Below are 18676 nucleotides of genomic sequence, written 5' to 3'. Positions count from 1 at the left end.
ACAAGTACATTTGATGGGGAAATTAACATATTTGTTATGTACACTACCGTTCAAAAGTTTGGGGTAACTTAGAAATGTCCTTGTTTTTTAAAGAAAAGCAATTTTTTTGTCCATTTAAAATAACATCAACTTGATCAGAACTACAGTGTAGACGTTAATGTTGTAAATGACTATTGTAGCTGGAACGGCTGATTTTTTTATGGAATAGCTACATAGGTGTACAGAGGCCCATTATCAGCGACCATCACTCCTGTGTTCCAATGGCACGTTGTGTTAGCTAATCCAAGTTGATCATTTTAAAAGGCTAATTGATAATTAGAAAACCCTTTTGCAATTATGTTAGCACAGCTGAAAACTGTTGTTCTAATTAAATAAGCTATAAAACTGTCCTTCTTTAGACTAGTTGAGTATATGAAAAGCCAGCTGACATTTACTCTTGAGGTGCTGACTTGTTGCACCCTCGACAACTGGTTCTGGTTTCCACTGTATTCACATTACATTTTACATTTGAGTCATTTAGCAGACGCTCTTATCCAGAGCGACTTACAGTAGTGAATGCATACATTTCATACATTTTTTTTTTCTTCCCTGTGCTAGCCCCCCGTGGGAATCGAACCCACAACCCTGGCGTTGCAAACACCATGCGTTGCAAACACCATGCTCTACCAACTGAGCTACAGGGAAGGCACATCCTACCATACCTTTGTCTGTACATTATACCTTGAAGCTATTTTATCGCCCCCCAGAAACCTGCTCCTTTTACTCTCTATTCGGGACGTCATAAACGACCAATTCTCATAGCTTTTAGCCGTACCCTTATGCTGCTCCTCCTCTATTCCTCTGGTGATGTAGAGGTGAATCCAGGCCCTGCAGTGCCTAGCTCCACTCCTATTCCCCAGGCGCTCTCTTTTGATGACTTCTGTAACCATAATAGCCTTGGTTTCATGCATGCTAACATTAGAAGCCTCCTCCCTAAGTTTGTTTTATTCACTGCTTTAGCACACTGCCAACCTGGATGTCCTAGCTGTGTCTGAATCCTGGCTTAGGAAGTCCACCAAAAACTCTGAAATCTTCATCCCTAACTACAACATTTTCAGACAAGATAGAACGGCCAAAGTGGGCGGTGTTGCAATCTACTGCAGAGATAGCCTGCAGAGTTCTGTCCTACTATCCAGGTCTGTACCCAAACAATTTGAACTTCTACTTTTAAAAATCCATCTCTAAAAACAAGTCTCTCACCGTTGCCGCCTGCTATAGACCACCCTCTGCCCCCAGCTGTGCTCTGGACACCATATGTGAACTGATTGCCCCCCATCTATCTTCAGAGCTCGTGCTGCTAGGTGACCTAAACTGGGACATGCTTAACACCCCAGCCATCCTACAATCTAAGCTTGGTGCCCTCAATCTCACACAAATTATCAATGAACCTACCAGGTACCACCCCAAAGCCGTAAACACGGGCACCCTCATAGATATCATCCTAACCAACTTGCCCTCCAAATACACCTCTGCTGTTTTCAACCAAGATTTCAGCGATCACTGCCTCATTGCCTGCATCCGTAATGGGTCAGCGGTCAAACAACCTCCTCTCATCACTGTCAAACGCTCCCTGAAACATTTCAGTGAGCAAGCCTTTCTAATCGACCTGGCCTGGGTGTCCTGGAAGGATATTGACCTCATCCTGTCAATAGAGGATGCCTGGTTATTTAAAAAAAATTCCTTCCTCACCATCTTAAATAAGCATGCCCCATTCAAGAAATGTAGAACCAGGAACAGATATAGACCTTGGTTCTCTCCAGACCTGACTGCCCTTAACCAACACAAAAACATCCTGTGGCGTTTTGCATTAGCATCGAACAGCCCCCATGATATGCAACTTTTCAGGGAAGTTAGAAACCAATATACACAGGCAGTTAGAAAAGCCAAGGCTAGCTTTTTCAAGCAGAAATTTGCTTCCTGCAACACAAACTCAAAAAAGTTCTGGGACACTAAAGTCCATGGAGAATAAGAACACCTCCTCCCAGCTGCCCAATGCACTGAGGATAGGAAACTCTGTCACCACCGATAAATCCACTATAATTGAGAATTTCAATAAGCATTTTTCTACGGCTGGCCATGCTTTCCACCTGGCTACCCCTACCGCGGTCAACAGCACTTAACCCCCCACAGCTACTCGCCCAAGCCTTCCCCATTTCTCCTTCTCCCAAATCCAGTCAGCTGATGTTCTGAAAGAGCTACAAAATCTGGGCCCCTACAAATCAGCTGGGCTAGACAATCTGGACCCTTTCTTTCTAAAATTATCTGCCTAAATTGTTGCAACCCCTATTACTAGCCTGTTCAACCTCTCGTGTCGTCTGAGATTCCAAAAGATTGGAAAGCAGCTGCTGTCTTCCCCCTCTTCAAAGGAGGGGACACTCTTGACCCAAACTACTAGAGACCTATATCTATCCTAACCTGCCTTTCTAAGGTCTTCAAAAGCCAAGTCAACAAACAGATTACCGACCATTTCGAATCCCACCGCACCTTCTCCGCTATGCAATCTGGTTATAGAGCTGGTCATGGGTGCACCTCAGCCACGCTCAAGGTCCTAAACGATATTGTAACTACCATCGATAAGAAACAATACTGTGCTGCCGTATTCATTGACCTGGCCAAGGCTTTCAACTCTGTCAATCACCACATCCTCATCGGCAGACTCAATAGCCTTGATTTCTCAAATGATTGCCTCGCCTGGTTCACCAACTACTTCTCTGATAGAGTTCAATTTGTCAAATCGGATGGCCTGTTGTCCGGGCCTCTGGTAGTCTCTATGGGGGTGCCACAGGGTTCAATTCTTGGGCCAACTCTTTTCTCTGTATACATCAATGATGTCACTCTTGCTGCTGGTGAGTCTCTGATCCACCTCTACGCAGACGACACCATTCTGTATACTTCTGGCCCTTCTTTGGACACTGTGTTAACAACCCTCCAGACGAGCTTCAATGCCATACAACTCTCCTTCTGTGGCCTCCAACTGCTCTAAAATACAAGTAAAACTAAATGCATGCTCTTCAACCGATCGCTGCCTGCACCTGCCCGCCCGTCCAGCATCACTACTCTGGACGGTTCTGACTTAGAATATGTGGACAACTACAAATACCTAGGTGTCTGTCTCCAATCCAAAATTAAATCTAGAATTGGCTTCCTATTTCGCAACAAAGAATCCTTCACTCATGCTGCCAAACATAACCTCGTAAAACTGGGTATGTTTGGCAACATACCCTCGTAAAACTGACCATACTACCGATCCTCGACTTCGGCGATGTCATTTACAAAAGAGCCTCTAATACCCTACTCAATAAACTGGATGCAGTCTATCACAGTGCCATCCGTTTTGTCGCCAAAGCCACATATACTACCCACCACTGCGACCTGTACGCTCTCTTGTTGGCTGGCCCTCGCTTCATACTCGTCGCCAAACCCACTGGCTCCAGGTCATCTACAAGACCCTGCTAGGTAAAGTCCCCCCTTATCTCTGCTCACTATAGCAGCACCCACCTGTAGCACGCGCTCCAGCAGGTATATCTCTCTGGTCACTCCCAAACCCAATTCCTCCTTTGGTCGTCTCTCCTTCCAGTTCTCTGCTGCCAATGACTGAAACAAACTACAAAAATCTCTGAAACACTTATCTCCCTCACTAGCTTTAAGCACCAGCTGTCAGAGCAGCTCACAGATCACTGCACCTGTACATAGTGTCACGTCCTGAGCCTTGTAAGATGTCATTTTCTATAGTAGAGTAGGTCAGGGGGTGTTTTGGGGTGGTTTTCTTGTTCTGTTTCTATGTTGTTTTTCTAGGTTTCTATTTCTATGTTGGGGTTGTTGGGCAGCCGGTTCTCGTTGTCTCTAATTGGAGATCATATTTATGTAGGGGTTTTTTCCATTTGTGTTTGTGGGTTGTTCATTTTTGAGTAGTGTGTTTTCTCTCTGCGTCGTGGTTTGTTGTTTTGTTGTTTCAAGTTTTTTGGAGTATTGCAAACGTTTCACGGTAATAATAAATATGTGGAACTACAAACACGCTGCGCCTTGGTCCGATCCTTTAAACTGCCGTGACACATAGCCCATCTATAATTTAGCCCATACAACTACCTCTTCCCTACTGTATTTATTTATTTAGCTCCTTTGCACCCCATTATTTCTATTTCTACTTTGCACTTTCTTCCACTGCAAATCTACCATTCCAGTGTTTTACTTGCTATATTGTATTTACTTTGCTACCATGGCCTTTTTTGCCTTTACCTCCCTTATCTCACCTCATTTGCTCACATTGTATATAGACTTATTTTTCTACTGTATTATTGACTGGATGCTTGTTTTACTCCATGTGTAACTCTGTGTTGTTGTATGTGTCGAACTGCTTTGCTTTATCTTGGCCAGGTCGCAATTGTAAGTGAGAACTTGTTCTCAACTTGCCTACCTGGTTAAATAAAGGTGAAATTAAATAAATAAAAAACTACTGTGATTATTATTATTTAACCATGCTGGTCATTTATGAACATTTGAACATCTTGGCCATGTTCTGTTATAATCTCCACCCGGCACAGCCAGAAGAGGACTGGCCACCCCTCATAGCCTGGTTCCTCTCTAGGTTTCTTCCTAGGTTTTGGCCTTTCTAGGGAGTTTTTCCTAGCCTCCATGCTTCTACACCTGCATTGCTTGCCGTTTTAGGCTGGTTTTCTGTACAGCACTTTGAGATATCAGCTGATGTAAGAAGGGCTATATAAATAAATTTGATTTGAGCAAGACACTAGTCATTTTTCCAACAATTGTTTACAGACTAATTGACATCATTTGAGTCAATTGGAGGTGTACCTGTTGATGTACTTCAAGGCCTACCTTCAAACTCAATGCCTCTTTGCTTGACATCATGAGAAAAATGGAAAAGAAATCAGCCAATACCTCAAACAAATTGTAGACCTCCACAAGTCTGGTTCATCCTTGGAAGCAATTTCCAAATGCCTGAAGGTACCACGTTCATCTGTACAAACAATAGTACGCAAGTATAAACACCATGGGACCACGCAGCCATCATACCGCTCAGGAAGGAGACACGTTCTGTCTCTAGAGATGAACGTACTTTGGTGTGAAAAGTGCAAATCAATCCCAGAACAGCAGCAAAGGACCTTGTAAAGATGCTGGAGGAAACAGGTACAAAAGTATCTATATCCACAGTAAAACAAGTCCTATATCGACATAACCTGAAAGGCCGCTCAGCAAAGAAGAAGCCACTGCTCCAAAACCGCCATAAAAAGCCAGACTACGGTTTGCAACTTCACATGGGGACAAAGATTATACTTTTTGGAGAAATGTCCTCTGGTCTGATGAAACAAAAATAGAACTGTTTGGCCATAATGACCATTGTTATGTTTGGAGGAAAAAGGGGAGGCTTGCAAGCCGAAGAACACCATCCCAACCATGAAGCACGGGGGTGGCAGCATCATGTTGTGGGGGTGCTTTGCTGCAGGAGGGACTGGTGCAACTCACGAAATTGATGGCATCATGAGCAAGGAAAATTAGGTGGATATATTGAAGCAACATCTCTAGACATCAGTCAGGAAGTTAAAACTTGGTCGCAAATGGGTCTTCCAAATGGACAATGACCCCAAGCATACTTCCAAAATTGTGGCAAAATGGCTTCAGGACAACAAAGTCAAGGTATTGGAGTGGCCATCACAAAGCCCTGACCTCAATCCCATAGAACATTTGTGGGCAGAACTGAAAAAGGGTGTGCGAGCAAGAAGGCCTACAAACCTGACTCAGTTACAGCAGCTCTGTCAGGAGGAATGGGCCAAAATTCACCCAACTTATTGTGGGAAGCTTGTGGAAGGCTACCTGAAACGTTTGACCCAAGTTAAACAATTTAAAGGCAATGCTACCAAATACTAATTGAGTGTATGTAAACTTCTGACCCACTGGGAATGTGATGAAAGAAATAAAAGCTGAAATAAATCACTCTACTATTATTCTGACATTTCACATTCTTAAAATAAAGTGGTGATCCTAACTGACCTAAGATAGGGAATTTTTACTAGGATTAAATGTCAGGAATTGTGAAAAACTAAGTTTAAATGTATTTGGCTAAGGTGTATGTAAACTTCTGACTTCAACTGTAGATATTCCATACAAAATCTGCTGTTTCCAGCTACAATAGTCATTTACAACATTAACAATGTCTACACTGGATTTCTGATCAATTTGATGTTATTTTAAAATGGACCAATTTTTTGGCTTTTCTTTCAAAAACAAGTACATTTCTAAGTGGCCCCAAACTTTTGAACGGTAGTGTACATTTTAAAATAGTCGCCTGCAAATCTGTCGCCACTGGATGGAAACCTAGCTACTGAAACACATATCTAGCGAGATACGTTTCTCAGTAGTACTGTGCCAATTTGTGAATGAATTTCCTAATTTAATCTGGCCTTTGTATCAAGGCACTGATCTATTTTAAGTCCTCCCTTACCCTGTCTTTCATCATGCTACAATTTTTAAGCACATTCACCCAGTTAAACCCCTTGAGCCATAGTGCAGCCACCTGTCAGTACCTTTGCATTGGCAGTTTTGTTGAGGTAATAATCCCGAGAGGGGAGCCCCAGCCCAGATTGATCCACCTGTACAGAAGGTAAGAGGAACAGTGCATGACTACCAGTTCACACCCTATTGAAACATTTCAGTGCTCTGAGCAAAGTGAGCCTGGGTCTCCACTCTAGCTTTGACAGTGTAGTATTGCAGGATCTACAGTATACTGCAGCTTCGATTAACCATACAATTTCTAACATCCCCTTTAAAAGAAAGAGCAGGTAAATGTGCATGTAAATCCTCCCTGAGTAGATCTGGGGATAAGTGATGTTTGATGAATGTTCTACCAAATGTAAAGAGGAATGTAAATCAACAGCTAAATAAGTGAGGAGAAGGCCTCTGGGAGTAGCTGGGCCTAGAGCCACTGTCTGGGCCTGAGGCACAGTCTGAGCCTGGAGCCACTGGGGTGACTGGCTATCCTCTCACCTGGATAATATTGTGGTTGGAGCACTTGGAGTCTGTGCTGACAAAGACAGTGAAGAAGGGGGAGCAATGGTAGTTGGCTGACACTGTGCGTAGAACCTCCTGGAAATTGTTGTTGTCCCAGGAGCCAGTTAGGGCCCATCCTCCCGTCTGTAAAGTAAAATGTATGATCTCCTTCAGAGAGAGGCTCACTTAAACCCTGAGAGTTCCTTAATATCAGGGCAATGGATACATCAAGGATACATTCAAATAATAATAATAATAAAAAATTGGTTAACTATTTAAATTAACTATGTCAAAGAATATGTTAGCACATCAAATTGTGACATTATAGCTACATTGGGCCATGTCAGACGACTGGATGAGGATGCCTCGAGGAGTGAACTCACCTGATTGATGAGCTCCTGTAGAGGCTGAGCTCCTAACTCTTCGATCTTAGTCTCATTCATACATGCCTTGTAATACATCTGGGCATTCTCCTCAGCCTTGCTCAGCCCCTTCATGGTGGTGTTCTCTGCCATTCACAACATTTTACAGTTAAGTTTTCTCCAAACTTCTGTTACAAGAAAAGGATAACTGTTATAGGCTTTCATTTTTCCATTTATGTTTTGAGGTTGTACTTTAGAACGTATAGCTCGTTATCACATAGGGCGCACCGATTGGGGTCACCTTGTTATAGTCAGTATATGCTACACCTGTGCTGGTTGCCATCTCGTTAGTGGGAAGATGTTTCACCTGTGCAGGCCCAGGTGCTATTTCAGAGTGGCTGGCCTAGTGCTCCATTTGTCTTGAGAGATGTGGATGGTTAACAGCTTAAGTTAGCGCTCCCTATTTTGAGTTCTAGACAAACAATCCTTTATAGGATCTTCCCTGTTTGGTTTGCTTTCTGTCTTTAAGTTTCGTGTGTTTGTTAGCCTCTTCTTGGGCAGATGTAGTAGGCGCTCATGGTGGGTGAATTTTAGGTTCCAGTTGTTGTTGCTAGTCAACTTTTAGTGGACACCCTCATAAGTGTCTTTCAGAACACCACCGGTTTTGTTTTGGTTGTTGGTTAATGACTTTTTGTTAGTTCACCCTTCTGTTTGAGCAAAATGTTTGGTTTTCTTGCTGGGGAACGTAACTATAACATACATGTATAAAGAACAGTGAGGCAATAAGGACTAAACTCACCAGAAGCGGGCAAGCAGAGCGAGGCAAGTGGAAAGGATGGGACAGGCAGAGCAGTGACCATGCTAGCAGGATAGTTCATATCTCCAATCTTTGCTTATAGTGAGGTTGTTTCCATAAGTGGATAAATTGGTCTTATTTAGCATGTATGGTAAAACCTTAAGCAACCTCTTCCCATTCAAATTAGCTAGAAAATGGTGAATGACAACTTGTTTTGTGAGACTACAGTGCCAACAGAAAAATAGAGAAGCGTTCTAATTGAGAGCGATGTCAAAGTGGACAACCCGTCCACCTGGCTTCGGTTGGGTCATTATAATTCAAAACAATGCATTCTTAAATAAATCACACGCCTCGCATGCTCGGGTATGGTAAGTTTAGGCCATAACTGTTTGAATGTATTTCTCTAGGTTGGTGAGGGGGTCAGCTAAGGACTCCCCATCCCCTAAGGCGGAATCTTACCTAGCAGGTGCTTCATGACGGCCATGTTGCGCTCCCATAGGTTGCTGAAGGGACCCCATCGGGACTTTCCCTCAGGGAGGGGGTTGTTCTTTACCCATCCCCCACAGGCAAAGCTGTAGAAGTCGTGGCAGGGGTCCACAGAACGGTCCAGGGCTCCAATCACAGCACTGGCCACAGTAATGCATGGCTCTGTCCGACACATACCCGGGTGAGCTGCCAACAGGGAGTGGGACAAGCAGCTCAACATACTGTATCAAATATATTTTACAGACACTGCTACTTCAGCCTCAACAGTTAGACAACACTATTGCTTTGATTAAACAGCTAGTAAACTCAGCAAAAAAAGAAACGTCCCTTTTTCAGGACGCTGTCTTTCAAAGATAATTAGTAAAAATCCAAATAACTTCACAGATCATAATTGTAAAGGGTTTAATCAACGATTAAAATTATAGCTGAATAAAAGGATTGGAAAGGTGAATGGTTTAGTAAAAGCACATTCTTGTGCCGGTTCTTATAACAGACTAGAGGTCGACTGATTAATCGGAATGGCTGATTAATTAGGGCCGATTTAAACGTTTTCATAACAATCGGTATTTTTGGCCACCGATTTGCCTATTTTATTTTTGTATTTTTTTTGTATTCTTTTTTTTAACACCTTTATTTAACTAGGCAAGTCAGATTAAAAACACATTCTTATTTTCAATGACGGCCTAGGAATGGGGGTTAACTGCGTTATTCAGGGATTCGTTTTTGCAACCTTCCGGTTACTAGTCCAATGCTCTCGTGGAGTGCTTACATTGCACTCCACGAGGAGCCTGCATGGCAGGCTGACTACCTGTTACACGAGGGCAGCAAGAAGCCAAGGTAAGTTGCTAGCTAGCATTAAACTTATCTTATAAAAAACTATCAATCTTAACATAATCACTAGTTAGTTGATGATATTACTAGTTTATCTAACGTGTCCCGCGTTGCATATAATCGATGCGGTGCCTGTTAATTTCTCATTGAATCACAGCCTACTTCGACAAACGGGTGATGATTTAACAAGCGAATTTGCGAAAAAAGCACTGTCGTTGCACCAATGTACCTAACCATAAACATCAATGCCTTTCTTTAAAATCAATACACAAGTATATATTTTTAAACCTGCATATTTAGTTAATATTGCCTGCTAACATGAGTTTGTCACTTCTCCTGCGTTCCGTGCAAGCAGTCAGGGTATATACAGCAGTTTGGGCCGCCTGGCTCATTGCGAACTGTGTGAAGTCCATTTATTCCTAACAAAGGCTGTAATTAATTTGCCAGAATTGTACATAATTATGACATAACATTGAAGGTTGTGCAATGTAACAGGAATATATAGACTTAGGGATGCCACCCATTAGATAAAATACGGAACGGTTCCGTATTTCACTGAAATAATAAACGGTTGGTTTTCGAAATGATAGTTTCTGGATTCGACCATATTAATGACCAAAGGCTCGTATTTCTGTGTGTTATGTTATAATTAAGTCTATGATTTGATATTTGAGAGAGCAGTCTGACTGAGCGATGGTAGGCAGCAGCAGGCTCGTAAGCATTCATTCAAACAGCACCTTCGTGCGTTTTGCCAGCAGCTCTTCGCAATTCTTCAAGCATTGTGCTGTTTATGACTTCAAGCCTATCAACCCCCGAGATTAGGCTGGTGTAACCCATGTGAAATGGCTAGCTAGTTAGCGGGTGCGCGCTAATAGCGTTTCAAACGTCACTCGCTCTGAGACTTGGAAGTGGTTGTTCCCCTTGCTCTACATGGGTAATGCTGCTTCGAGGGTGGCTGTTGTCGATGTGTTCCTGGTTCGAGCCCAGGTAGGAGTGAGGAGAGGGACGGAAGCTATACTGTTACACTGGCAATACTAAAGTGCCTATAAGAATAGGTATATGAAATACAAATGGTATAGAGAGAAATAGTCCTATAATTCCTATAATAACTACAACCTAAAACTTCTTACCTGGGAATATTGAAGACTCGTGTTCAAAGGAACCACCAGCTTTCATATGTTCTCATGTTCTAAGCAAGGAACTTAAACATTAGCTTTTTTTACATGGCACATATTGCACTTTTACTTTCTTCTCCAACACTTATTTTTTTCATTATTTAAACCAAATTGAACATGTTTCATTATTTATTTGAGGCTAAATTGATTTTATTGATGTATTATATTAAGTTAAAATAAGTGTTTATTCAGTATTGTTGTAATTGTCATTATTACAAATACGTAAATACATTTTTTAAATCGGCTGATTTAATCGGCAGCGGATTTTTTTTGGTCCTCCAATAATCGGTACCGGTGTTGAAAAATCATAATCGGTCGACCTCTATAACAGACGACGGTGATTTGTAATGTGGGCTGATTGGTGGTTGAATATGTGTCACGACTTCCGCCGAAGTAGGTCCCTCTCCTTGTTCGGGCGACATTCGGCGGTCGATGTCACCGGTCTTCTAGCCATCGCCGATCCACCTTTCATTTTCCATTTGTTTTGTCTTGTCTTCCCACACACCTGTTTTCATGTCCATCATTACATGTTGTGTATTTAACCCTCTGTTCCCCCCATGTCCTTGTCCGGAATTGTTTATTGTAGTGCTTGTGCACGTTATGCTGGTGTGTAACTGGTTTTGTTTACACATTGATTTATTGTTCTGTTTACGGTGGTTTTATTTATTAAATTGCGCTGTTGTAAATCAGTTTTTGCACTCCTGCACCTGAATTCTCTACCGCCAGTACGCACCCCCTACCATATAAGCAAGTGGCATTTGGTTCCCTTTTGAAAATACAAGGAAATTAATACTGAGTTGAGAAAATACAGACGGTACAGTAAAAAGTTGTACCTGAGAAAATGTTGGCAGATTATATGAACACAAAAGAGCAATCATAGGTTGTTTGGTCAACTCTTCTCAGGATTATTTACCTGAACCAGGCTTAATAATCTTAGCCACTCACTCTCTTTGTAGAAGATCCCAACAGTGATGAGAGAGAAGAACAAGGCAACAGACAATGCACACACTAGGACCAACAGCCTCCGCTCAGTGTATGTCTTCTCAGCCCAACACCTAGGACCAGGACCATGTCGCAGTGTCACCTGTACACAAACACACACACACACAGCAATGAGCACAGGGCACCACAGTGTCATCTCCATAGATACACATACACTGGTTATGTGAGTAAAGGTTACAAAGATTGGTACACAAGTCACCCTTAACCACAGTACTCAGGCAAACAAACCACTATGTTCTATGATCCGATGATGAACGGTATCTGGTCAGAGATGATACACTCAATACCACAGGCACTGGGGCTAGTACTGTGAATGTTCTGGTTATGGTTGAAATGTCTCGCATGGTTTTAATAACAGATTATATACCATATCACCTTTCAACACCCCTCTATATAAAGGTAATGTATTCATCTTTTGTCCATAATTTTCTAGTTCTTCAGAATGTATCATTAAAATAAATTGTGCCACTGCCCCAGATAAGGGGAAGACTAACCAAAATGGATGAACTAGGACATTGTCATGTTTTTTTTAACTGAAAGAGCCATTAGTCGGAAAAATAAAAACACAGGCCCCACAGAAAACATGTCATTATTATCCAGGGGAAATTGTGAAAACGATTTTGCCTCGATTTTCAGCTTGGTCATTAAGAAATGCAGCAGCCATGACTGAATCCAAACAAGAGTGGTCTTGGGGGGGATGGTTTAATGTGGGTGTCTCTTGTGTGTGTGTTTGCATGTGTCAAGTGTTTGTACATTCACTCTGCCTAAACAGTAGTTAGTCACTCACCCTTCTAGATAACTTAAAACAGTCTAACCAGGCCTTGAAGTAGCATTTTAGCTTCAGCCAGCTGGTGCGCAACTGTGGTAATGTTGGTTTGACATTCGATAGCCTATCTCTGGGGGGGGGGGGGGGGCAGTCAATAAATTACACAAAGTAAAAGGGACAATATTTTCATGTTGCACATTAAATGCGTTCAATATTGAGCTATTGATATTTTAAAATATTGTCCTATGTACATTGTGTAATTTACTAACATTTTTGTATGTTCCGGAACTCCAATTTGAGCAGCAGCAGCTGAAAAATGAGCTCCTACAAATATTGAAATTTACATGGTTTTTAGAGTGAAGTACATCGGAAAAAGCAAAAGAAAACTGCAAGACTGAAGAGGAGAAAAAACAAGCAACAAACAAAGAAGATAGGCTTTTGAAAAATAACTATTTTTCATAAAATTGTAGTTATCTTAGCTAGCTGAATTGTTTACCAGTTGCTAAGCAGTTGCTAGGGACTCTTTTGGAAGAAGCTAGCTAGCTAACGAAGAACAACAAAGAATATCTAGTTAACAGAAGAAAAGAAAGAGAAAATCAGGACAGAAGAAAAAGGATATCAAAGTGAAACAGTTCTCTCAAGAGACAATAATACAAGAAACAACACTTCTGTAGCTTGTCAACTATGTGTCTGTCTATCCCTGTTCTCTCCCCTCTGCACAGGCCATACAAACGCTTCACACCGCGTGGCCGCTGCCACTCTAACCTGGTGGTCCCAGCGCGCACGACCCACGTGGAGTTCCAGGTCTCCGGCAGCCTCTGGAACTGCCGGTCTGCAGCCAACAAGGCTGAGTTCATCTCAGCCTATGCTACCCTCCAGTCCCTAGACTTCCTGGCGCTGACGGAAACATGGATTACCACAGATAACACTGCTACTCCTACTGCTCTCTCTTCGTCTGCCCACGTGTTCTCGCATACCCCTAGAGCATCGAGCCAGCAGGGTGGTGGCATTGGAATCCTCATCTCTCCCAAGTGGACATTCTCTCTTTCTCCCCTGACCCATCTGTCTATCTCCTCATTTGAATTCCATGCTGTCACAGTTACCAGCCCTTTCAAGCTTATCATCCTTATCATTTATCGCCCTCCAGGTTCCCTTGGAGAGTTCATCAATGAGCTTGACGCCTTGATAAGTTCCTTTCCTGAAGATGGCTCACCTCTCACAGTTCTGGGTGACTTTAACCTCCCCACGTCTACCTTTGACACATTCCTCTCTGCCTCCTTCTTTCCACTCCTCTCCTCTTTTGACCTCACCCTCTCACCTTCCCCCCCTACTCACATGGCAGGCAATACGCTTGACCTCATCTTTACTAGATGCTGTTCTTCCACTAATCTCATTGCAACTCCCCTCCAAATCTCCGACCACTACCTTGTATCCTTTTCCCTCTTGCTCTCATCCAACACTTCTCACTCTGCCCCTACTCGGATGGTATTGCGCCGTCCCAACCTTCGCTCTCTCTCTCCCGCTACTCTCTCCTCTTCCATCCTATCATCTCTTCCCTCTGCTCAAACCTATCTCCTGATTCTGCCTCCTCAACCCTCCTCTCCTCCCTTTCTGCATCCTTTGATTTTCTCTGTCCCCTATCCTCCAGGCCGGCTCGGTCCTCCCCTCCTGCTCCGTGGCTCGACGACTCACTACGAGCTCACAGAACAGGGCTTCGGGCAGCCGAGCGGAAATGGAGGAAAACTCGCCTCCCTGCGGATCTGGCATCCTTTCACTCCCTCCTCTCTACATTCTCCTCTTCTGTCTCTGCTGCTAAAGCCACTTTCTACCACTCTAAATTCCAAGCATCTGCCTCTAACCCTAGGAAGCTCTTTGCTACCTTCTCCTCCCTCCTGAATCCTCCTCCCCCCTCCTCCCTCTCTGCGGATGACTTCGTCAACCATTTTGAAAAGAAGGTTGACGATATCCGATCCTCGTTTGCTAAGTCAAACGACACCGCTGGTCCTGCTCACACTGCCCTACCCTGTGCTTTGACCTCTTTCTCCCCTCTCTCTCCAGATGAAATCTCGCGTCTTGTGACGGCCGGCCGCCCAACAACCTGCCCACTTGACCCTATCCCCTCCTCTCTTCTCCAGACCATTTCCGGAGACCTTCTCCCCTACCTCACCTCGCTCATCAACTCATCCTTGACCGCTGGCTACGTCCCTTCCGTCTTCAAGAGAGCGAGAGTTGCACCCCTTCTGAAAAAAACCTACACTCGATCCCTCCGATGTCAACAACTACAGACCAGTTTCCCTTCTTTCTTTTCTCTCCAAAACTCTTGAACGTGCCGTCCTTGGCCAGCTCTCCTGCTATCTCTCTCAGAATGACCTTCTTGATCCTAATCAGTCAGGTTTCAAGACTGGGCATTCAACTGAGACTGCTCTTCTCTGTGTCACGGAGGCTCTCCGCACTGCTAAAGCTAACTCTCTCTCCTCTGCTCTCATCCTTCTAGACCTATCTGCTGCCTTTGATACTGTGAACCATCAGATCTTCCTCTCCACCCTCTCCGAGTTGGGCATCTCCGGCGCGGCCCACGCTTGGATTGCGTCCTACCTGACAGGTCGCTCCTACCAGGTGGCGTGGCGAGAATCTGTCTCCGCACCATGCGCTCTCACCACTGGTGTCCCCCAGGGCTCTGTTCTAGGCCCTCTCCTATTCTCGCTATACACCAAGTCACTTGGCTCTGTCATATCCTCACATGGTCTCTCCTATCATTGCTATGCAGACGACACACAACTAATCTTCTCCTTTCCCCCTTCCGATAACCAGGCGGCGAATCGCATCTCTGCATGTCTGTCAGACATATCAGTGTGGATGACGGATCACCACCTCAAGCTGAACCTCGGCAAGACGGAGCTGCTCTTCCTCCCGGGGAAGGACTGCCCGTTCCATGATCTCGCCATCACGGTTGACAACTCCCTTGTGTCCTCCTCCCAGAGTGCTAAGAACCTTGGCGTGATCCTGGACAACACCCTGTCGTTCTCCACTAACATCAAGGCGGTGACCCGATCCTGTAGGTTCATGCTCTACAACATTCGCAGAGTACGACCCTGCCTCACACAGGAAGCGGCGCAGGTCCTAATCCAGGCACTTGTCATCTCCCGTCTGGATTACTGCAACTCGCTGTTGGCTGGGCTCCCTGCCTGTGCCATTAAACCCCTACAACTCATCCAGAACGCCGCAGCCCGTCTGGTGTTCAACCTTCCCAAGTTCTCTCACGTCACCCCGCTCCTCCGCTCTCTCCACTGGCTTCCAGTTGAAGCTCGCATCCGCTACAAGACCATGGTGATTGCCTACGGAGCTGTGAAGGGAACGGCACCTCCATACCTTCAGGCTCTGATCAGGCCCTACACCCAAACAAGGGCACTGCGTTCATCCACCTCTGGCCTGCTGGCCCCCCTACCTCTGAGGAAGCACAGTTCCCGCTCAGCCCAGTCAAAACTGTTCGCTGCTCTGGCACCCCAATGGTGGAACAAGCTCCCTCACGACGCCAGGACAGCGGAGTCAATCACCACCTTCCGGAGACACCTGAAACCCCACCTCTTTAAGGAATACCTAGGATAGGATAAAGTAATCCTTGTAACCCCCCCCTTAAAAGATTTAGATGCACTATTGTAAAGTGGTTGTTCCACTGGATATCATAAGGTGAATGCACCAATTTGTAAGTCGCTCTGGATAAGAGCGTCTGCTAAATGAGTTAAATGTAATGTTAAATGTACTGATGGTCCCTAACTAGCCCCATAGGGATATCGAATGTCAAACCAAATTGACCATGGGCATTATGATAGGTCATGTGCAGCTCCTCTCCGAATTGATGATTACTTGGGTGCTGCGAGCTGTGGGCAGGATTGAAATAAACCCAACCCAAGGAAAACTGCTATGGTACCCTTCATTCCGTGACATACCATTTTTTTCCCCTATTTAGCAAATCTCCATTTTGGACAAGACTGACTTCATGACCAAAATTCTCATATTTACACTTTGTAGTACATTTTTACACTAGAATAAATGTATCTTTCTCATAGAGATACCACATAGGCGTTTTCAAAACAAGAAGTTGCTTTTTAGGGGCAGTCGCTCTTAAACTAAAATGGCACATATGTAAACCAAGTAAACTGTTCATGTTAGTCCTTCTTTTGTTATTGTGCACAGAGGCATTCATTGCTGATAAGAAGCTAATTTTTGCACATGATCTACTCACTTACTATAGGAATTAGTGTGGTTTCCCCTCACTTTCAGCTTTACACACCCTGTGAAAACCAATTATCCCAGACCTGTTAAAAAATGTGATTATGTCCCATTTGCTAAGGCAAGAGTTCAAATGTCACACTGAATGTGAGCAGCTCTGGTGCCAAAGCCACAACAGGCTTCGTAATCCTCCAGACTTTGATTTTTACATTTACAATTTAGTCATTCAGCAGACAGACGCAATTAGGTTTAAGTACCTTGCTCAAGGGCATGACGACAGATTTTTACCCTAGTCGGGTCAGGGATTTGAACCTGCGACCTTTCAGTTACTGGCCCAACGCTCTAAACTGCTAGGCTACCTACCACCCCCACTTTCAGAGGTTGGGTGTTTTAAAAAAAACTTTTATCTGTATTTCTGTGTGCAATTGAGAAGCTAATTCTGCCAAGTCAGTGTGGTTGAGGTCTGTGCTTTATCACAGACTCTCACAGTAAAAACCACTGCACAATGTGATGGTAGAAAAATAGTTTTGGAAATGAAACGTTCTGAAACATACTTTATTTATTCTCTTAGCCATGGGAAAATATGTTAGGAATGATCTGATTTCAGAGGAAGCTCAGATTCTCAGCAGAAGGAAAAGAGCTGGCTGAAGTAAAATGGAAATATTGAAACCATGAAACACAATCATTTCTGTTAACAGACTTCTAGCCAGACACGTGTGAAGCCACTGACTCAGACAGCGCAGGTCCATTGTATAACCTGTTATGATTCTTAGTTACATAGTTACTGTTGTTGCAGCCTCTAAAAAGTTAGGCAACAGTGTCTTCAAAAGACCTTTATCTAGTGATACCTTTGTCAACAGTCCACAGTAGGTGCAGCATGTTGTTCTGCTTTCTCCTACTTAATCAGTTGTGGATAGTGGATATACACTATATATACACAAAAGTATGTGGACACCCCTTCAAATTAGTGGATTCGCTATTTCAGCCACACCTGTTGCTGACAGGTGTATAAAATCGACCACACAGACATGCAATCTCCATAGACAAACATTATCAGTAGAATGACCTTACTGAAGAGCAGCCACACAAAAGCCTACGATCACCATGCGCAATGCCAAGCGTTGGCTGGAGTGGTGTAAAGCGTGCCGCAATTGGACTCTGGAGCAGTGGAAACGTGTTCTCTGGAGTGATGAATCACGCTTCACCATCTCAGTCCGACAGACGAATCTGGGTTTGGCGGATGCCAGGAGAACGCTACATGCTCGAATGCATAGTGCCAACTGTAAAGTTTTTTGTTTTTCATTGTTCAGGCTCATTAGGTCCAGTGAAGGGAAAACTTAACGCTACAGCATGCAATGACATTCTAGACGATTTTGTGCTTCCAACTTTGTGGCAACAGTTTGGGGGAAGGCCGTCTCCTGTTTCAGCATGACAATGCGCCCGTGCACAAAGCGAGATCCATACAGAGATGGTTTGTCGAAATCGGTATGGAAGAACTTTGAGCCTTGACCTCAATCCCATCGAACAACTTTGGGATGAATTGGAAAGCCGACTGCGAGCCAGGCCTAATCGCCCAACATCAGTGTCTGACCTCACTAATGCTCTTGTGGCTGAATGGAAGCTAGTCCCCGCAATGTTCCAACATCTGGTGGAGGTTGTTACAGCAGCAAAGAGGGACCAACTCCATGTTAATGCCCAGGGTTTTGGAATGAGCTGTTCAACAAGCAAGTGTCCACATACTTTTGGTCATGTAGTGTATCTTTGTTAAAAAGTAGTGATTATTGGTGACTTTATTTAGTGCAGGGGAGAAAGAAGAATCCTGCACAGGGATTCAGAGTTGTAAGCATAGAATTAGGAATTAAAATACTTTAATATGATCTCTATGGTTAGAAGACTGTTGTATCCGTAAGGTAGAAAGTAAGAATACAAATGGAATGTGTTTATATACTTACATCTGTGGGCTGAAAATCCTATCTTAACAGTGCAG

General features: G+C 43.8%; 1 protein-coding gene across 5 annotated transcripts in view; it reads right to left on the bottom strand.

Annotated features, from left to right (window-relative positions):
• LOC106565889 (endothelin-converting enzyme 1) overlaps nucleotides 1-18676 on the bottom strand; it is a 50553-nt gene that overhangs the window by 8816 nt on the left and 23061 nt on the right. For all 5 annotated transcript variants that reach the window (XM_014133544.2, XM_045691741.1, XM_045691740.1 and 2 more), the window contains exons 3-7: nucleotides 11637-11775; nucleotides 8659-8871; nucleotides 7425-7549; nucleotides 7039-7185; nucleotides 6579-6644 (exon numbers count right to left, since the gene is read on the bottom strand). In XM_014133544.2, coding sequence (XP_013989019.1) covers nucleotides 6579-6644; nucleotides 7039-7185; nucleotides 7425-7549; nucleotides 8659-8871; nucleotides 11637-11775 — 690 coding nt within the window. The remainder of the gene's footprint in view (nucleotides 1-6578; nucleotides 6645-7038; nucleotides 7186-7424; nucleotides 7550-8658; nucleotides 8872-11636; nucleotides 11776-18676) is intronic.

This window comes from Salmo salar, chromosome ssa12, assembly GCF_905237065.1.
Source record: "Salmo salar chromosome ssa12, Ssal_v3.1, whole genome shotgun sequence".
Taxonomy (NCBI): domain Eukaryota; kingdom Metazoa; phylum Chordata; class Actinopteri; order Salmoniformes; family Salmonidae; genus Salmo; species Salmo salar.
This window is presented reverse-complemented; position numbering and strand designations above follow the sequence as displayed.